This window comes from Drosophila rhopaloa, unplaced genomic scaffold (genome assembly GCF_018152115.1).
Source record: "Drosophila rhopaloa isolate 14029-0021.01 unplaced genomic scaffold, ASM1815211v1 contig_69, whole genome shotgun sequence".
Taxonomy (NCBI): Eukaryota; Metazoa; Arthropoda; class Insecta; order Diptera; family Drosophilidae; genus Drosophila; species Drosophila rhopaloa.
Window position 1 is genome coordinate 2,303,063 of NW_025335166.1, and position 21,335 is coordinate 2,324,397.

General features: G+C 44.1%; 2 protein-coding genes across 3 annotated transcripts; one reads left to right on the forward strand and one right to left on the reverse strand.

The window, feature by feature from the left end:
* The first annotated feature begins 75 nt into the window (after positions 1–75).
* LOC108039066 (dynein light chain Tctex-type protein 2B) lies at positions 76–1,326 on the forward strand. Of its 2 annotated transcripts, none has more exons than XM_017115978.1 (4): positions 76–234; positions 709–789; positions 852–1,051; positions 1,102–1,326. In XM_017115978.1, exons 1-4 carry the CDS (start codon positions 109–111, stop codon positions 1,265–1,267), a joined length of 573 nt encoding a protein of 190 aa, XP_016971467.1. In that variant the 5' UTR covers positions 76–108; the 3' UTR covers positions 1,268–1,326. The 2 variants fall into 2 exon arrangements, with proteins under 2 accessions (XP_016971467.1, XP_044317685.1); XM_044461750.1 differs by having other exon boundaries at positions 154–485.
* Positions 1,327–1,434: 108 nt separating this feature from the next.
* Positions 1,435–5,658, reverse strand: LOC108039064 (RNA-binding protein spenito). Its single transcript, XM_017115976.2, has 3 exons — positions 5,521–5,658; positions 4,717–5,351; positions 1,435–4,653 (listed from the first exon to the last, which is right to left on the reverse strand). Exons 2-3 carry the CDS (start codon positions 5,274–5,276, stop codon positions 2,823–2,825), a joined length of 2,391 nt encoding a protein of 796 aa, XP_016971465.1. The 5' UTR covers positions 5,277–5,351; positions 5,521–5,658; the 3' UTR covers positions 1,435–2,822.
* Positions 5,659–21,335: the final 15,677 nt, after the last annotated feature.

The following is a 21,335-nucleotide window of genomic DNA, read 5'->3' on the forward strand; positions in this document are numbered from 1 at the left end:
ACTGTCAATCTAAGAGGGCTCTGGGCCTTATTTTCCTGTGTTTTTTAATGTTATATTTCGGTTTGAGTCTGGGAGTTCACGAAAAACTTGTAGTTAAACACTGTGATCATGGGTGACTCACCGGAAGAGCGGCGAAGCAAGGAAGTCGCACCCGAGGCTCCCGCCAAGGAGGCGGAAACGGGGAAGGGAAAAAAGGAGAAGAAGGAAAAGTCGGCCGAGGGCAACCAAAAGCCGGTAAGTTTGGCTGACAAGTGGCGCATAATTTGGTTCGTATTGATTCAACAAACGCCACGAATTGCCACGGCGACAGGCCGTCAAGCAATCGGGCAGGGAATGGCTTAATGGCATAATCATTTGTGGTTTTATGGCTAACCGCGACGCACTCGACCCGACTCGATTCCATTAGTACCAGAAAAATGGCAGCCGCTGCAGCAAAGAACTGGTCGGGTCTGGTGAATCTTTGCTTGGGGCAGGAGCGTGAAAAGGTATACGATTGATTTTGTCATTATGGTTCCAATAGGTATTTGATGTCTTTTTAATGAATTGATGCTTGTAACGGAAAGTGAACACGAGAATGTATGGTTTGTCTGAAATTTTGCCAAGTCACGCGAATCTCGTGGTGATTCTATGGGCGGGGGGCGTTTATATGTAGTGTGCCTGCGGCAGAACTAACATGCATGTTCGGTTTCCCATTTCATCACCATGCAGAGGCCAGCGAGCAGCCAGCGCGGATCGCTGACCAAGTCGCACATTGGCGTTCCCTTGGGCATGGGGGCTCCGGCGGCCAAGGTGAGTCTGTTAAATGTCCACCCCAACTCCCATTTGTATCTTAAGATCCGCATGATTCGCAGCCCACCATGCGGTTCATGCCCACCTATCGACTGGAGTCGAAGAATCCGCTCAACAAGGAGCGCGTGGAGAACATTATCAAGGCGGTGATGAATCGGCACTACAACGATGAGTACATGTTCCATCCCAAGCACTCTCTGCACATGGCGGCTCAGGTCAGCGAGGAGATCAAGAACCGGATTAAGCTCGATAACTACGACAGGTGAGTTGTGTTGGTAGCAGTTTAATATTTTACTGACCACTTTCTACCAGATATCGCTACATAGTGCTGGTCACTGTGGGTGAGTTCCTGATGCAGGGCCTCTACTCCATGGTCAACTTCCTGTGGGATGCTGAAAAAGACGGATTTGTGACCTACAGCGTGGAGAGACCGTCGTACTTTGCGGTCTGCACCACCTTTTACCTGTACTACGATTGAAATCGGTATTCGGGGGACTGGGCGCCTTCGAGTTGTTATTAAAATTGAAGTTAATGTTACATATTTTTTACCTTCCTCTGTTGGTCACCAGATTGATTCACTTTGTTCGGCACTTGGTTGCACTGTAACTCACATTTTTCGACACCAGATTCTTGAACACATTGGGATTCGATAGATGACGTTTATTTAAATAGCAGTATAATAGTTTTTATAATATTTGTTGAAGCATAAATTACTCGAACACCTGTCTAATGATGTCAATTAACTGCGTTTGATCGTTATAACTATCTCTGAGTGTACAGATTTACGATTGGTATATATATAATATATTTGAGAACACACGCATACACAGCACATGAACTGGGCCAACTACTTGGATTATTATCATAGTTGATGTTTCGTCCGTGGAATGACACTTAAACTCACAGAAACATGTAAATGTCGCATGAACGCATGTATAAATTATAAACAAAACACCATTCTGTTGAGGAGCAGCCACAAGAAAACCAATGTAACAATTGCCAAACCCAATCAAACAGCAGAGACATTTTGGAGCAAATGCTACACGACGTTCTCTCTTCGGATGGAAGACGGATATACAAATCGGGGTTCGGAACACTAGATTTGGATTTGGTAGCCACTTTCACGCACCCACAGGCCAAAAAACACCAAGAAACCTCTGGGAGATCGAGGGAGAACTAGAGCTTAGCCAGAATTAAACACTTTCGCACTGATTGCTGTTTTTACGGCGGAATCGCACTGCAAACAAACTCTGCAAACACTTCGTAATCTTTGTTTTGGAATCATCAACTGGACAATCAGACCACTACTGGGTGCACTTTTTGTCGCACTGTATTTTTATCAACATAGTTCACAAACCAAAGACCAAATGCAAAATCATCAGCGCAACACAAATCAAAATAGGAAATTAATTTTAAGGAACACAAAAACTGTTATCGAGATTATTTTGCACTAGTTATTGATCAAAGCGGACACTCAAATCTAGTTTTTTTTTTTTTTTTTTTTAAATTTAAGGTGTTTTACTTGTGTTGTTTTCATTCTCAGTTGTACACTTTAACATAATAAAATTTGAAAAACTGTATGGATGCGTTTGTATACAATATGGTTTGATTGGTTTCAACCTTTTTAGCACAATAATAAAAATATGTATAAACTTCACTGTCACTAACACATCGAGAACTTGAAATGAAACCATAAAGAGAGATCCTGTCTGCAAAAGAAAGTTAATTAATGGTTAATTAATACGGGTCAGGGGTCATGAGGTGTGGATGATGTCTCCTGGGTTCTGCTCATGTCTCTGTGTTTGTGCATCATGTGTGTGTGTGCGGTGCTTGAAGGATGCACATACACGTCCCTTGCATGTATGTGACCCCAGTTCGTACTCCTCCTCCTTTCGAGAGGGGCATCTAATATACGTCTACGGCTGCTACTTTCTAGTTAGGTGCGGCGGAGTCTTCCTTTCAGCACTGTGGCTAGTCATTACCTCCAGTTTGTCCAGCACTTGCTTCTCCTCCCCCTCCAACACCACTCCCCCTTAGGCCGTTCCGCCGCGAACCACCACAATGACCAGGTGGTCCTCTTTCAGGCCCTCCTCCGTGAGGCTGTGGCAGGTGCGCTTCAGCAGCTCCGTGGAGAAGTCGCAGGGCGGAAAGGCGTACAGCACGCCGGTGGCCTCCGTCTCCTTGTTCAGCAACGAGATAACGCCGGCAGCCTCTTTCTGCTTTAGATAGGAGACCAGGTTCCTCAGCGGACGCGTCTGAACGCTGGCATCGTCGCAATTGGTTTCATTCGTTGAACCCGCCAGGCCCATGAAGATAGCATGCGAAGATGAGGATGCAATCCGCTTCTGCACATCGTCCAGCTTCGGCGGATCCAAGCGCAGGCGCTGAGTAATGCGTAGGTTGTGCTTGCCTTCCTCATCGCGCATTAGCGACTCTACAATATCTGTGTCTCCGTCTGTTAGATGGAACTTGGCTGGGAACAGGGAGCTCTTAAGGATTAGCGCTCCAGTCCACACGGTGCTGCACTTGCGCGCAACATCCGGCACCGTACTTGCCGATCCAAGGGCGTCGTTGCGACGAGTCGAGGTGTCGGAATCAGATCCGGGAGACCGAGCCCGCTTTAAAGGCGATCTCGAGCGAGAGCGTTCCACGCCAGGCTCCCGAGAGCTGGAGCGGGCTCCCCTGTCGTATGATTCTCCTGGTGGGCGCCGCCACTCGTCGTCCACTCCTCCGGGCGGCGGAACCGACGAAGAAGAACCGGCCAAGGAGCCAGGATGCGGCGGCCTGTGAACATCGTTGTGGTAGTGGTACATTCCTCGTCCCCTTCCGCGATAGCCACCACGTCCTCGGTAGCCACCTCTAGGCGGATACGGGGAGTAGCCACCTCGCGGTGCATACGCTGCAGACTCCTCATAGTAGGGATCATACTCCGGGCGCCGGTACTCTAGCGCACTTTCGTCATACGGCGGCTTGGATCCCTTGAACGGCGCGGCCGGCGTGGCCCCCGGCAACTCTGCAAAGTCCGTGCGAAGTCGGCGCTCAGGCCCACCCAACGGAAATCCTCGCATCTCTTTTACAGCTGCTGTGGCCGCCTCCACTGTCTCGTATTCAATGTATGCGTACGGCTCGCCCTTCTGGTAGTCGATCTTCTTGATGGCCCCAAAGCGATCGAACTCTCGCTCTAGCTGAGTGACCGAGGTCCATGCCCCCAAACCTCCGATCCACATTCGTGTGGCCGGAGTCACCTTGCCGTATCCAATCTTGCACTGGAACTTGCCTATGTACTGGCCGGACAGCTCAATCTTGGCCCGATGGGCCATGTCCAGATTCTGGTAGCGCACAAACGCGAAAGCGTTACCCGTGCCCGGCGGTGGTCGCTTGATGTCGATATCATCCACCACACCATACTTTCCGAAGATGCGACGCAACTCGTCGTCGGCGATTGTCACCTCTAGATTTCCCGCGAACAGTGTGCGCGTAGAGAGGGGATCGTCCTCGGGCTGCACGTGGTGCAGGTAGTTAGGGAACTTGTCCTTCTTGCTCTCCGGCTTTTCATAGGGAGCGTGTGGGCGAGGTGCTAATGGCCTCATTGGAGAGTACTGATGTGGAGGCGCATGGCCATGGAGGTGATGTGGGTGGCCGCCGCGATGTAGAGGAGGTCCGCGTGGCGGATGAGGATAATCGTGGTGCATTGGTCGATAGTCGCGTGGATGCACTGCGTGCGGGTGCATATGGGGCGGACCGTAGCGGTCATAGGGATCAAGCGGGGGACGGCGGTGATCCAGAGGAACCCCCTGGCCCATAGGAGAGCGCGAGTAGTGGTAGCGCTCGTAGTCTGGCGGGGACATTGAGTGCCCGCGCGGTCTGGAAAGTAGGAGTACCTTGTTAGGCAACATAAAAAACGGAAATTGTTAAAGAAAATCCCACCTATACTCTGGCCTGGTGGTGCTCTTGTAAACCGGCTCTACAATAGCCATCTTGTCGTAGATGATCAGGCGCGGCTTGTGGTGCTTGGCCTCGCGCGCGTCCTCCGGCGTTCGGAAGCAGACGTAGGCTACCCTCTCGTCCAGGTCGTGGGCCAAACGCACACTAAAGTCGCCAAACTTCTTATACTCGCGGTAGAGCGTCTCCTCGATAAAATCGTCGGGAGCCTTCGGTGGCAAAGCGCTTACGCACAGGACCTTATAGCCAGCAGGACGCTCCGCTGGTGGAGGGCCGCGCATGTACGGCTCCCGGTGCGGGGATCCGTAGCGGCCACGTGGACTCGGCGAGCGCTCCAAGCGCCGCCGCATGCGCTCTGGCGACAGGCGCTCGGGAGAGTCGCCCGGCACACCGCTGCCGTTGTCGTAGCCTCGACCCATGCTCCGCGAGTTCCGCGACAAACTGCTCCTAGAGGCCGGACCCGGGGAGCGCGAGGCGCTGCGCTTCATGTTGTGGATTTTGATTGTGATTCGATCGGCTCCGGCTCCGTCTCGATGACTACTCATGGGCGGCTCTTCCGGTACGCTTTTCCTGTGTGCTGGTGCTGCCTGGGAACCTTCTGGCAATTCGGGTTTGGGATTCTGCAACGTATTCAAGATTGGCCTTGTGAAAGTACGGGTGAAAAGCAAGCGGACAAGCGGCGACCAAGTGAAAAGAAAATGGCGGCACCCCGACCACAAAGGAAATATCTCTTTGCAGCGGAACATGGCCCTAAACTAGGCCAATTTAAATGGTATTATTTGCGCTTACCTTGTTTGCCTTTTTCTGAAATTAACTTTATTAGCACTTTTGCTAATAAATCGCGAATAATCCTGGGATTTTTCAGTTTTCTGCGGCGTTGCAAATTCTGTATGCGTCGAAAGTGGAAACGCGGCTATCGATAACGAGTCCACGTAATCGTCAGAGATGGCAGCGGGTATGTTATCGAGCCATATCTAGCCATTTTCAATTCGTTAAGCCTAGTACGAAAACTGTTCGTCAGTCATGACAGAGAGCGAGAGGCAAACAGCTGGCGTACACATTTCGTCTGCCTTTTTTCACCTCGGTACTCAGATCGACGAAAAAAATACAACAAAATTACATCGCGTTGCCAACCACCTGAAATTAACTTTTGGTGAATCCCGCTAAAGTCGATTGCAGGAGTTTACATGTGAGGGTAAAATAACATTAATAATATCTGGGGTGCCTCTTGTCAGAGAAAAATTTTTCTTGAGTCAAAAATGTACGAAAAATCACAATAAAAGTGCAGTTATGAACTTTAAATTAGCAAATAATTATCAGTAAGTTAAAATAAACAACGTTTAAACTTAAATTGTATTGTTTTTTAATTTCTTTGTACAGCGGCAGACTTGTTATGCCAAGGTAGTTAATAAAATATTTTAAAGGCTCTTTCCCGCAAATAGGATATTTGAATTTTTACTGATTGTCAACAAACCGAGCTGATTGACAGTGCGACCGTAGCACGCTTAATTCTGATGAACTTTCCACATTTTTGTCACACTGGAAAGATTAAAGTTTTTACGCTAGCGTACTCGTTTGTCGATCTGAGTACTAGGCTTTACCACGGTACTCACATCAACGAAAAAAATACCAGATAATTATTTCGCTATGCCAACCACCTGAAATGAACTTTTGGTAAACCCTAGCGCAAAGATAAAAAATTTAATCTTTAATCGTTCAGTTATATGGCAGCAATAGTTATATGACCAATCAATCCGAACTACCAAATTTCATAAGGATCGGCCGACCATATCCTATTGCTGCCATATAACTGAACGATTGGAAATGCAATAGCTTTGGTGTTTTTAAAGTTAGGAAGTTGGGATTTTTTATTGCTTTTATTTTTGACGCTGATCGAGAATATTTATAGGCTGGGAAATGCTTTTTTAATACTTTTAAACAAATACGACGTACCCATCATATCCAAGAGTAACAGCTAAATCAATGACTGAATATGTACATTTTTACATTAAAGTCAGTTATATTTATATTTATAGGAGTTGAGCACTCGTCATGCTCAGCCAGAAAAGAAGTTGAAGTCATTGGCTACCTTGAGTCCGAGAACGAAAGGGGGACAATCTCAGACATTCAGATACCTGGCTGTGTCTGGTTTTTGCGGAGCAGGGACATCACTAGAAGCCTGCAGGAATCCAAAGACTCCGAGGACATTATGGGCAGTAGACCAACTAGCGGTGGGACGCACGAGGACATAAACTGAATAAGCTGCACGGTATTCTTAGCAGGCAGACAAAGAAGATCATTTTGTTAATGATTAATGTTTATTAAGATTTAATATTCATCTGAGTCGTCGGAATCTGATTCGAATGAATCATAGGAAAGTCCTACAGCACTATATAGATCACTTGTTGAATAGGAGACTGTCAGGAATGCTTCATCTATGTCTTCTAACTGTAAAAACAGCATTATTATTAACTGATGGGTTGTGTCACTTATATAATACTTACATGGAATTTTGAACATGTGGATTTTCCAAGTAAAGCCAGTTTCAGCGGTTTCTGAAGTGAAGGATCCCTTATGGATTTCAAAATTGTGTTTACTTCGCTTACAAAGTTGGAAGCCATTGCCATACCGAATTCAAAATCGAATGTGACGCAATCAAGTTTTTCACAAGATTGAAAAATCGGCAATAAGATATTGCTATCTATGTTTAGAGAATAATGGCCATTTGAAGTATTTAGCCAGAAGAAGTTATTTCCTCTCTTATTATAAATGTTTAGCTTTAAAAGCGATTCAATTTTCGATATTTCACGTATCTCATCAGAACATATAATTGGTGTATGAAGTTCTTGTAAAGTTGACTCACTTTTCAGTGCAAAAGCGCGGAAAAGTTCACTGAGAGAGCCCTCTGCCTTATAGATGATTAACTCTTTTAGTTTATTTATGTTCGCCAAAATTTCTATCCCCGGATCTTCGTTCAATTTGCAACTTAAAGACTCCAATGTTTCAAGTTCAGTCAAGGACTTACATTCATTGAATCCAATCCAGAATTTTAAGTCTAATTTTCTAAGAGTAGTCGGTGACTTGTGATCCCAAAAAAGATGTTCCAATGGGCTTATTTCATATTGCAAAACGTTTTTAATTACTAAGTGCTCCAGATTTGGTAATCGAACTAACATCTGCGTGCATTCTGCATTAAAGAATCCTGCACTTAATTTTTTTAGACTTTTTATTTTAGAAATTTCAGACATTTCTGTTGTGTCAAGAGTTTTAAACGAGTGATATGAGGTAGGGTCATCCGTTTTGTAAAAAATTTCTAGGCACTGCAGCATAGTGGTAGTACTTGAAGAAAATGCTGCAAATAATTTTTGTAGGGAATTGCTTGAACTTGATAAGCTTACAATCAATTCTTCAACACTCGAGTTGGCTAGCTCAGACAAGGATTGTAAATCTTCCAATTCAGTAAAACGGCAGTGTAGTTTTTTCAGTGACCTTATTTGGGAAAGCGTTTTAACCTCTTCGGGAACGATTTTTGTCAAAAGGTGAATACGCTGTACTCTATTCCTGTCAGCGAGTTTCTTGAAAAGTGGGGCTAGGTTTCCTTCTCCTGATATAGTCAAATCCTCAAGATTATTCAAGTCGGCCAAACTCTCAATTCCAGCAAAATTTGTAAAGGAGCAAGACAATTTCTTAATGTTTTGCATTTCTGACACTTTTGAGACATCTTCAAAACTTATGTCATGCAAATATCTTATATTTAATTCTTCGATGGCACTTAAATTGCTGGTGGCAATTACATCGAAAAGTGGATTAAGTGATCCAGTTGGCCACCCTGAGATTTCGAGGGTGTTAACGTCCTTAAGAAGAGCAAGAAGTGTTAGAATGTCAGCCTTACACTCCGTGTACATAAGAATTACCATAGTTTTCTTAATCTTGTTTAAGATGATTTTAAAATCGTGGCAATTTAAAGTAGCATGTACCTGACATGCATTTAGCATACTAGAAACTACGTCTGAAGTATTGAAATTAGTGGACTTTTGAGCATCGATTACCAGGTACTGCAAGTTAGTTAATGGTTTCAAAAACTTGACCAAGTCCAATTCGGAGAACTCGCACGCCAGTAATCGAATAGAGTTTATTTTTGCAAGTTCTAGGCACTCTAATTGGTTTACAGACCCCTTAGTTATTATGCAGTATTTCAAAGCAAATGACCCATTTGGAACCATTGATCTGAGAAATTGTGCAAGTGTACTGGGACTTTGTTGACATGTATTATTTATGATCAAGCAACTTAGATTGGGCAGTTTTGATAGGGAACCCATTTGACCAATGTCCGAATTTTGATCTATCTTTAGTTGAAGTTCTCCCTTATTCCTGTCAAACTTAATGAGGACATTCCTATCGAAAGTAATGTTTGCGAGAGATTCTTCAATTGAAAAACTTTCTTCCGATATTTTACATAAATCGTACTCAGCTTTAAATAACACACACTCTTTACCGTATTTAAAAAAGTCGATACTTTCTGTGTTTAAACATTGCAAAGATTTCAAAGACGCAAATGTAATTGACGTTCTTATTTCGGTCAGAATATATTCGATGGTCAGTGTCAAAGGTGTAAGACTTTTAGGCCACTTCTTTAAATCATTAAAGAATAGTAGTTGAGATCCACTTTCAATTCCAGTTATAATAAATGTTTTAAAATGGGGTAACTTAGCAAACGATGCATATTGGGCAACGCCGTTTTCCGGATTCAACTTAATTCTTAGCTTCTCAAGATTTCCGCAATGGGGAGCAACATCAGATGGATTTCCTTGGATTTCAGTGTCCTCAAAGGACAAGGATCTCAAATTTTGGTTCCATTGGCAGATGTCAATTAAGGTTTCTGAAGAAATATTTACATTTTTCTTTTCTGTATAATCGTATGAGAGGTGTTTATCTGAAATGCCTTAAAAAAACAAATTTAATATATTAATTAATATATTATTAATTATTTAGAAAATAAATTATTTTTCCTTCAAATGGTAGATAATATGAACTTGGATTTCGTTGTAAGTTTATAAATGTTACAAAAGTTTCTAACTTACTAGTTATTCGAGTGTCTATGTGAACATCATCGAAAGATAATCTAACATAAAAAGGGCTTTTTTGGTTGATAGATTGCAGAAGGGAGATCCAGAAATATTCATTCCCGTTTGATGATTTAGTAACTCGTCGATCGATTAGTATCTTTGTAATTCTGCATACCAGAGGCATTTCAAGATCCGCATACAGATGATTGTGATGAGTCTCAAGCAACTCCAGGAAAAATTCATGGGCCAGCATAAAGTTGATTAAATGATCATATTTAAACAGTTTGACATAAGAGTCGATCGCCTCGCAATCAGCAATCACATATTTTATTATCTCCAAAAGGCAGTCGATGTTGAGAATAAATTCCTCGTCCTCGTCCATTTCTTGGGTCAGTCGGTTAATTATCAAGAGACCTATTTGAGACCAATAGATTTTCACTTTCACTTAGAAAAGTTGAAAAATATATAGCAAAATATTCTTTAATCGAATAAGATCTACATTAATCCGAATGCGTTATTATTTAATTACAATTCAAATAATATATTTTTGCTGAATATAAAAATAATTTGCGTACACGAGTATTTCGACAAGGTTTTACAATGATGATTTGACTTTACTGTTTCGATACTTGAAGTGAACTAAACGACAATGTTTAAATAAACACAAAACTGAGAAATAAACTTCCGTTTGACCAATTTTTCACTACTAAATTCTTCAAATTTATAGAGATTTTTTTGTATGATTATCTCTAATCCGCTTTGATACGTTTTGATTTAAAACAAAATGTACATACATAGTGGCGAAGAGCCGAATTTTGATAGATAAGGGGGAATGACTAATTCTTTACAGTGACGTTCGCCAAATTTTGTCGGGAGGGCTTAAAAAAATTAATTTTTTTTAACTAAATGCTTGCAGTTTTACTCTTGGTGATTGCCTTTGTTTTAAATAGCTAACTTAAATTTAATACAATAGTTTTAAGTTGAAAAATGTTAGCAACCAATGGGCCTAGGGAAATCATAAAAAACTATTTGGGTTTTATTTTTTTTGTGATGAACGGCTGAAATGTTGTATGTTAAAAAAAATAATAAACTAAGTCCAGAAAGTAAAAATATTTTATAATAAATATATTCATATAACTTTACTTCTCTCAGTTAACTTACTTAGCTATAAAATAGCTCAATTGATGTTTTTTATCTAATACAGTAATACCGGCATTGCCGGATGCGGTCACACTTCCGACGATTAGTGCTGTCAAACCATCTATTTGCTATTTATTTTATCGCAATAGTATCGACTTGAACTTTTTCTGTTGACATAGTTTAAAACTTTAGAGTTCTCCTGCGACCTACTTATTTTTTTGTTAGCATATAAGAGCTTTTTAATAAGAGCTAATTATGTATATTAGGCGATACTAACGCGATAGTTTTCGAACCACCGATGGGCAATCGTTCAATTATATGGCAACTATAGGATTAGTCGGCCGATCCTTATTTGGTAGGTCGGATCGATTGGCCAGTGTGACCAATATTTCGAGAGTTCATCAGATTTAAGCGTGCTACGGTCGTACTACCCATAGAAAATCCCAATTTCCTAACTTTAAAAGTTATGGCATTTCCGATCAATCAGTTATATGGAAGTGACGCCGCTCGAACGACGGTCACTGGGAGTTGCCTTTAACCCGCTATACCGCACCGAAACAAGAAATAGCCAGATCTTGTAGCGTAAAATGGTATTGAACAGACGGATTTTATTCTGTAGGAATATTTAAGTTTATGATTTAACCCTACACATACAAGTTAACTTTACCGCAGTCTCCCCTCCCAGCTTCTCTGACCTCGTTGATCGGAATAACTTGGGAGCGGGAAACTTAGCTTTTCCTAACTTCAAGCTGTGTGACCATATTCACTAGACAGCGAGAATCCTCAACCGGTTACATTGAACTAAATATAATCTCTAAATTGTGGCGCTACATTTGAATTGACCGACAATCGATAATTGGGTTAATCCGTTCAACCCCACCGACGCAACATTCCCCACCCCCGTGAAGCAGCTGCATTCGATCGTCGCTGTCAATTCGCACCGCTGCTCGTCGTGGAACTCCGCCAGCTCTTGGGTACACTTCCTCCACGACGCCTTTCCTGCATTCCCTGCGAGGGACGGCCGGATCACATATGTACACTAGATCCCCACGACGTATAGGCTCGACGCGCTCACACCACTTCTGTCTGCGAATGAGCGTTGGTAGATACTCGTGTACCCAACGCTTCCAGAATCGGTCTCTCATCATCCGCGCTATACGCCACTGCTACCTGGTGGCGCACTTCTCTGGCGGTGTCCGCGATCTGAAGGGAGGTCCGGAACGTTTGCTACTCCTCTCAGCAGGTCGTTCGGCGTCAATGGAGCCTCCTGGTCCACCGTGACTGGCAGATGGGTAAGCGGACGAGAGTTGACAATATTCTCCGCCTCGATAAGGAAGCTTTCCAGCACGTGTTCCTTAGGGGCCACCTCCTTCACGGTATGCGCCAACACCTTCTTAACGCATTGGACCATCCGTTCCCATACGCCTCCCCTCCCCCGGACAGTTGAAAAATCATTTGATTCCTTTGGATGACAGTTCACCCTGGAACCTTTCTGCCTCGAAAACTTCATCGAACCTTCTGGCTTCACGGTTGGCTCCGATGAAATTCTTTCCGTTGTCGCTTCTTAATCTAGCCACCGGTCCTCGGCGGCACATAAAGTTCCTCAAAGCGATTATACAGGAATCTGTCGACAGATCGTGGGCCATTTTCAAATGGATAGCCCTGGTAGTTAGACATGTAAATAGTGCCACCCACCTTTTCTCTGTCCGACGTCCAATCGTCACTTGCAGTGGCCCAAAATAGTCCAGGCCGGTGTATTTGAATGGCCAACCGTTGGCCTCGAGCCGGTCCTTTGGCAAGGGACCCATCAGTGGCGGAGCTGGTTGCGCTCTACTGTCTTTCGCGAACGCCTTTGATTGCGCCCGCCGGATTAATAGGCGCTCTGCCTCAGCGCACTCAGCAGCAGAAAGACCGTACTCCTCATGTACGTCACGCAGCCCACGGCACCGTCGAATGAACCTCAGGACCCATGCTGTCGATCTGACCAATCGATCGTAGCTCGAAAACCTCTACAAAGAAATAAAGCTATTTGCTAAAACCAGTGCGAACTCACACGGCATCTCTTCCTCTTCCGTTGTCTGCAGGCTGCTACGATCACCCGGAGAACTCTTGGGCCAGAGCTCCTCAGGCTCCCCCAGGAACGATGGTCCCCCCGGCCCCCCCGCTTTTTTGGTATTTTTTTGGGGGGTGGGGGCGTCTTTGCGGCAAAAACCAATTTTTTCGCCGCCTTACACCTCCGTCTCACTTCCTACAAACTGTTTGTACCGCCGGTGGGTGCTGCTAATCCAGCACAGTCTTCAAATCAGTCCAAAGGATGCAGCCGCTGACCGTCATACCGTGCATCTGTTTTACGGTGTCCATCAGCCTGGTTCCCAATACAGCTGCTTGGAGTTCATGTCGTGGGATCGACATCGTCCTCATCGGGGCACATTTGGTTTTCGAACACACGAAATGTGCAGGAAAGTCGCCGACGTCATAAGTGGTTCTCCAATAGGCCACTGCGGCAAACGCCGATTGGTTCGAATCCACGAAAATGTGCAGCTGTAGTTCACGCACTCGTCCTACGCCGAATTAGTGGCGCGGTCACCGGAACTCTCTCACGTAGTTCATCTCCAGCCGCCAGCTCTCGAATGCTGTGACTAGCTCATCAGGCAGGGGCTCATCCCATTCCACTGATCTCCTCCAGGTTTCCCTCATCAAGAATTTGGCGGTCATCATGTAGCAGCTCAAGAATCCGAGCGGGTTAAATGTTGACATAACGTGGCTGAGAAATTCTCTTTTGCTGGGTACCCTGTGGTACTTTATACTGAATTTAAAGTCGCCGGCTGCCAGTACATGCCCAGAATCTTCTCCTCAGCTTCGGTCCACTCGACGTTCTCACTGGATCCTAGTGGGTCCAACGCTCTGGCCACACCTTCCGAACTGGAAGAAAACCGGCACAAATCGAAACCAGCACTATCATGAATTTCCTTGATCAGCGTTGATACAGAAATAACTTCGACATCGTTTGAGAAGCTATCTACATAGTCGTCTACATAATGGTACTCGTTGATGGCCAGGACCGCGCGGGGGTCTGTACGGGCGTACCTTGAAGCATTAACTGTTTCATGATGCGCTGAGCACGGCAAACAAGCTCCAAACGTCATCACCATCATTTCATACAGATCTGGATCCCGCTGGTCATCTCCATTTCTCCACAGGAATCTTTGGGCGCATCTGTCTTGAGGCTGTATCAAAACCTTATGAAACATCCCCTTAATATCTGCGCAGACCACGACTGCTCCTTCTCGAACGTGGAAGAGCACGGCTGGCAGAGACTTGTACTGCTGTCGGCCTTTGAGCAGCGCTGAGTTGAGGGATATGTTGCCGACCTTTGCTGCGGCGTCGAAGACTAGACGGATCTTACCAGGTTTATTTGGATTCTCCACTCCGAATTGCGGCAGGTACCAGACCCTGTCGTTGTTGGCTGGAGTGACTTCCTGCGGCTCTAGTCGTCGTGCATACCCTTTTTTGACATAGTCCTCCATAATCCTATTGTAGGCCTGCGCGAATTCTACGTCGCGCTATATTTTTCGTTCGATGTTGACGAGTCTCTTGAGAGCCATGTCATAACTGTTTGGCAGTCTCACCTCGTCATCCTTCCATAGCAGCCCGGTTTGATAACGTTGGCCCACTCGCTTAGTCGTCCCGTTAAGTATTCCCATAGCCCGTGCGTCGCCACTAGCTGCGACTGGTGGCGCTTTTTTTCGTGTCGGTGACCTCTTGTCCAAAGTTTTATGTTTCGATAGTAGTCGGTGACCATCTTGTCTTTCACCGGCCGAAGACCGATCCAAGTGGTGGCGGATGCATCTGGTCCTCCTGTTCCAAGGTTCCCCTATTTTTCAAGGTATTCCCAAGTGTGCATGGTCAGCGCATTACTGTAGGGCCTCATCGGCAGGAGTGCACCAGCTCCGTTTTGACTGACTCGACGCAGCTTTGCATCGGCAGATTGAGGTTTGGGACTGCAAACACGTTCCTTAGTCCATGGCGTTTTGGGTTGCCCGCCATGATCTGCGGGTCTTTCCATTTTGGTGCGCTCGCTGGATGACTTCCCAAAAAAAAAAAGGTATTGAGCGATTCTCACCTTTGCTGCGCAATGAGCGTCATCTATCATGGTTACAAGATCCTCGTCGAACAGCGCGTAGGTATCCACTTTTGCATTCCCCTAAAAAAGCACGGGAAAAAAAAAGAAAAAAAAAAAACCGTCTGACTCGACGCCAAGCTTAGGTTCCGATCTTGTCTTTCTGTATCACCACTGCGCAAAGTCCTCATCAGCATCTTGACTCGCTTGGGAAGGAAAACTGTGCCGCTGGCTGTAGCTGCCTTTCCGTCGACCACTGCCAGTTTGCAGTGCCCGGTTGCGGCTGCTCATTTGATCCCTCCGAGGGCCACCGTATGCCTGTGGTGGCCGTGTGTGTTGATCGTGAAGTAGGTAGTGATGCCTCCTCTGGCATCCATATACATTGCAGCTTTTGCAGAACCTTGCCATATGTCCACTTTCCAGACTCAAAAAACATATCCGATGCTTCTTCGCGATATCGATTCGCACAGTTGGAGACGCATGGTATAAGTCCTTGCAATCCTTGATAAAGTGTTGCCCCTCGCACACTGGGCAACTCCTAACTTGGATGTCATACCGGTCCAGGTTCTTTTGACCTGCGCTGACGTGCAGCACCCTTCGCTTGGTTTCCTTAGTCTCGAAGTCCGATATAGTACACACCAGCCTGGCGAGTTCCAGCATCCTATTCCAGCGGCATGCCTGGCCCAGTCCAAACTTTTGCTCAGCGGTAGCTTAGCGATCAGCTCCTCCATCAGGATGGGGTTTCCTAGGTGCTGATCTGCGTTCGGGGTTGCCTGTAGAAACGCTGCGAGATTGCTGACCCGTGTAGTGCACGATCTTGCTAATGTTGTGCTCCTGGATCGGCTGCACATTTCGCACGTTTTCCAGCTGGCTGCGTATCAGCTGCTCCGGACGACCATATCGGGAGCGTAGCTGCTCCATTACAGCCTGAACATAACTCGGGTGTATAAGCAACGACTTGACGGATGCTCGCGCTTCACCCTTCAGGGCCTTGACTAGTCTCTGGTTGTTTTCTAAAGCTGTACAATGGTACGCCGCTGTTGTCTCCGTGAACGCGCATTGGAATATTGGCCATTCCTCAGGCTGACCATCAAACTCGGGGAGATCAGGCAGTCTGCGCGGCGTCCACCCATTTAGGCTCGGCAATGCTATTCCATAGGACCCAGCCGACTGTGTGGGTACCATGGTTATGTGTTGAGGCTCCCGGAATGCTTGCACGTTACTGTGCGCTGGCTGCAGTTCGGCCGTTACACATCTTGGCGTGGAATAACTTGCCGTTGTACAACTTGCGCTACTCGTGACTGGTTGCCCTATTGCCAAATGTCCACTCAGTTGTGGCGGCAAATCTCCACTCAAATATGGCGGCAACTGTCCATGTAAAGATGGAGTCTTAGCAAGTTTTTCACTCAAATTCTGTCCACTCAAACATGGCGTCGCATTCGCCGTCTCACTCACTCCTATTACCGCTCGACCCGATTCCAACGGGATTCCTGGCGGCTACATCATGCCCTTCACTTGCCCTTGCCCTTTGTAGCTCCTCTTCCAAGCTTGCGCTCCTTTCCATTAGGGCCGTAACTTGTGCGGACGTGGGAACCGATTCTTGGCGTGATCCTCCAGCTGGCTGTAGATCTGCACTCGGTTTCTTCCCCTTTTGCCCGCTGTCCTTAGGAGCTTGTGCCCGCTGCACCATACCGCCAGCCGCGGCATCCGTTATGGCTCTCGGAGCGCCGGCTGGTTGGTTTCCAATGGTTGCAGCTGCGGAAGTCTCTGGCTGTCCAAGCCGAGGACTTCGCCGGGGTGAATGTGAAGTTGGCATAGCACGATGAAGATGTGAGCACGTAGTGCGAATGAAGAGTGCGAATAAAAGAATGCGAATAAAAGAAATGACGCCGCTCAAACGACGGTCACTGGGAGTTGCCTTTAACCCGATATACCGCACCGAAACAAGAAATAGCCAGATCTTGTAGCGTAAAATGGTATTGAACAGACGGATTTTTTTCTATAGGAATATTACAAGTTTATGATTTATCCCTACATATATAAGTTAACATTACCGCAGTCTCGCCTCCCAGCTTCTCTGACCTCGTTGATTGGAATAACTTGGAAGCGGGAAGCTTCGCTTTCCTAACTTCGAGCTGCGTGACCGCATTCACTAAACAGCGAGAATCCTCAACCGGCTACATTGTACTAAATATAATCTCTAATTTGTGGCGCTACATTTGAATTGCCCGACAATCGATAATTGGGTTAATCCGTTCCGCGACATGTAGTTTTAGCAATTTCGTCAAAGTCTGCAAGGGTATTAAAACTTCGGCTTGCCGAAGTTAGCTTCCGTCCTCGTTGTAATTGTTTGAGTGTTATGTTCTTGAGCCTTTCCGCACAAATTGACATCCTTAGGGCTCCAAATAATTCCCAAAGTCTTTACACTGGTATGTTCCAATGCAGTGCCAAGATTTATGTTGCTAGCAATATCTTCTGGTGAAAATTCCTTTAGCAGATGGTGTGAATTAGAGCACCATTTTCTTAGATTAAATCCGCAAGGTATCAAGATTTTGTTTAGTTCTTCTTGAATCCTTGCAGCATCTATAAGTGTATCTGCTCCAGTTAGGCAGTCATCAACATAGAAATCATTTTTCAGTGCATTTGATCCTAATGGCCATTTTTCCAAATTTTTATTGGCCAGGTGCTCCAAGCATTTTGTGGCAAGAAATGGAGCTGACGTTGTGCCATAAGTCACAGTTTTCGGCCGGTAATATTTTATTTCCTCGGACGGATTGTAGCGCCAAACAATCATTTGGTTAAATTGATCCTTTGGATTCATCCAAACTTGCCGATACATTTTTTCTATATCGGCTGTAAAAACATATTTGTGAACTCTGAATCCCAATAGAATGGCAAATAGATCACTTTGAACAACTGGTCCTGGATAAAGTAAATCATTTAATGATTTTCCTGTAGATGTTTTTACAGGAAGCATCAAAGACTACTCTTAATTTTGTTGTAGTGCTTTCTGGTTTCAGAACACAGTGGTGAGGAATAAAATAATGATGTTTTGGTATTTGACTAGGTAATACTTGCTTCATTTATCTTATTTTTTCGTATTCGGCCCTAAAATCGTTATATAATATTTTAATGACTGGGCTGGTTCGTCGTTCCAACGAAAGAAAACGCCTTGTCGCAATATCGCAAGACTTCCCCAGGGCTGAGGGATCTTCAGAATAAGGTTATCTGACAATTAACCTTCCATCTTCCATCCAGAATTTTTCCAACGATGATTTGGCTTCCTCGGCTGACGAAACTACCATGCAATTTTGTGGCATTTTTGCACTCATGTTTATTTGCCCAGCAATTATCCAACCAAATTCATTGTTCTGGAGAATAGGTTGGTCTGAATAAGACCTAATTTGTTCAGGTTTTATAACGGAAAAGTGATGTTCTGCGCCAAGCAATATATCAATCTTTCCTGGTTTCGCGAAATGTGGATCAGCGAGCCGCATATTTTTTGAGACTTTTAAATCAGCTACTTTTATTTGTTCCGTAGGCTGATCTGCCACAATATGAGGAAGAACAAAAACTTCAACTCCTGTTTCAAAATCGCTATGTTTTGATTTAATTAAAACACTAACGCGTCCTTTACTTATTCGCGGCTGACCTCCAACTCCCTCAATGCGAAGGTTTGTTGGTTGTAGTTGCAACGATAAACGCTTAACAAGTCTTTCTGAAATCAGTGCGCGAAATCTCCTTCTTGATTATTTAGTCCTTGCACTATGACTCTAGCCGTTGCTAACAGTGTGTATTTGTTCTTACAACTGTTATTCGTAGCAGCAGAAGCAGACGTTTTAGGTTCGGTATATGGTTTTCCGTTACCTAAATGTAGCAATGTGTTGTGTTTTTTGTTACATTTTATGCATGTATATTTAGACATGCATTGCTTGGTCATGTGGTCTGCCTTAAGACAATTGCCGCACAGCCTTTTTCGCTGAACGCAGGTCAGCCTTTCAGCAGGACTCCTTAAATTTCTCGCATTTGTATATGCTATGCCCTTTTTGACAAAACAGGCATGCCAATGAACTTGTTGTTGCTGAAGCACTTGTTTTTTGTTTTTCTTTATGCATTTTTCCGCCGATGTCTTCAAGTGCGAGAAAACGTTGTTCTAGAAACCCAAGGAATTCCTTTATTGTTTGAATTTCACTGGTATCTAAAATAGTTTGCTCATACAGTGTGTGTGTAAGCCGATCTAGTTATACCCGTTACTCGTAGAGTAAAAGGGTATATTGTATTCGTGCAAAAGTATGTAACAGCTAGAAGGAAGCGTTTCCGACCCTATAAAGTATATATATTCTTGATCAGGGTCACTAGCCGAGTCGATCTAGCCATGTCCGTCTGTCTGTCCGTCTGTCCGTCTGTCCGTCCGTATGAACGCTGAGATCTCGGAAACTATAAAAGCTAGAAGATTGGCATTTTGCATGCAGATTCTAGGAGTTCCTACGCAGCGCAAGTTTGTTTCAAAAGGGTGCCACGCCCCCTTTAACGCCCACAATCGATTATATACGATTTTAAAAATTTAAATATTTCGGAAAAATAAAAATGCAGTTTTATTGTAGAAATGTAGAAGAAATTTTTCAAATCGGACCATTCGTTAAAAAGTGTTGCGTGATCAAAGTTTCTATCTCCATCTCCCTCGCACTCTCTTTACCTGAGTAACGGGTATCTGATAGTCGGGGCACCCGACTATAGCGTTCTCTCTTGTTTTCTTGTCATATGGAACAGATGGACTGGATCCCATGTATCTGTTCTTATTCCAATATTTTTTTAAGGCTTGCAAGGATTCATTGATATTGTCATGCAGATTTTTTATTGACTGAGAATCATTCGTCACATAAGGGTGATCAAATAATTTTTCAAATATTGCAGTCGAAAGGAGCCGCTTATTATTGAAACGTTCTTTAAGCATGGTCCAGGCAGTATCATAATTAACTTCTGTTAATTCTAAATGCCTAACTAACCTTTCTGCTTCGCCAGAAAGATTACCTTTAAGATATCACATTTTTTGTATTTTTGGTATCGCTGATTCATAAACCATTTTATTAAAAATGTCATGAAATTGTTGCCATTTTAGATAGCTTCCATCAAATTTTGGAATGGAAACTTTTGGCAACTGTATCGAAGAGATTGTAGAAACCGCTGGATTGGTGGCTACTGAAACGGGGTCTGCATATGGATGGCAGAATTGCAACATTGCTTCTTCCGCGGAGATAAATCGCTCCATACTATAGCCCACTTCTTCAGGTGTTATACATAACTTGTGGACTTCAAAATGAAGACTTTCAATTTGTTTCCATAAATTATCAATTACCGATTTATAGGTAAATTTGTTTTCTGAAGCTATATGTTTAATGGTTCTTAACATAGATTCCAAAACTGCTACTTGGTGTCTGATCAGCTTTTGTATGAGATCCACCTCTTCTGAAGATGTTTCTGTTGCCGATAGCTTGGTAAACAATCGTCTGCATTTGATTGTAATACTGTTTTTCAAAATACTCATGCAGATGTGGAGTACCCTTTAATAATTCTAGGATACTATTATTTCCTTAGTCAAATTTTTTCCAATGGTCTTCAATTTGTCGTTTTCTGTCTTCAAAATACGACGCCTTTTCCTTTCGTTTGCTGGAATCCTTTTTGATGTTCCGTAGCAAAATTTGGATTTCTTCGCCAATTTGGCTTTGTATGGCAATCAAATTTTCAACTTCCATTTTGCCTTAACAATTGCCTGACCCGTTGGAAGATAATTGATTTGCTTATATAAGCTGGCTACGCTTCTACTCGCAACCGATTTATGGTCAAAGACAATTAAGGATTTTCGGATTAGAAAAGAGAGCCAACAAATAGTTTAAAACCTTTTTATTTAAACAGTATTTTTTATTTTATTTAATATTTTTATATGTTAAATAAATGTTTTTAGTTTTGGATGCAAACGCTTTCAGAAATTTTCAAGAGCCGTCTTGTTGACTACTTGAAGTTGTTGAGTTCTACTTGAAGAACTTCATTGTTGTTCAATCTTGAACGTTAATCGACGATTATCCTGGGAGTCGCCAAGTTGACTCCAGTAAATCGAATTATATTATTAAAAAACAATTTCAATTTTTTGGATGCTACCGCTTCCAGAATTATTCAAGAGTCGCCTTGTTGACTACTTGAATATATTGTTTCCCAGTGAAAAGCCTCCGTGTTGACTGTTTCTATTTTGGAAAATAAATCGACAATTATCCTGGGAGTCG

Excerpts from the sequence above, each read along its gene's own strand:
- LOC108039066 (XM_017115978.1), top strand. The coding sequence starts at position 109 with ATGGGTGACTCACCGGAAGAGCGGCGAAGCAAGGAAGTCGCACCCGAG. Across the intron at positions 235-708 it reads CCGAGGGCAACCAAAAGCCG|AGGCCAGCGAGCAGCCAGCG; the intron begins GTAAGTTTGGCT and ends ATCACCATGCAG. Across the intron at positions 1,052-1,101 it reads AAGCTCGATAACTACGACAG|ATATCGCTACATAGTGCTGG; the intron begins GTGAGTTGTGTT and ends ACTTTCTACCAG.
- LOC108039064 (XM_017115976.2), bottom strand. The coding sequence starts at position 5,276 with ATGAGTAGTCATCGAGACGGAGCCGGAGCCGATCGAATCACAATCAAA. Across the intron at positions 4,654-4,716 it reads ACCACCAGGCCAGAGTATAG|ACCGCGCGGGCACTCAATGT; the intron begins GTGGGATTTTCT and ends CCTACTTTCCAG.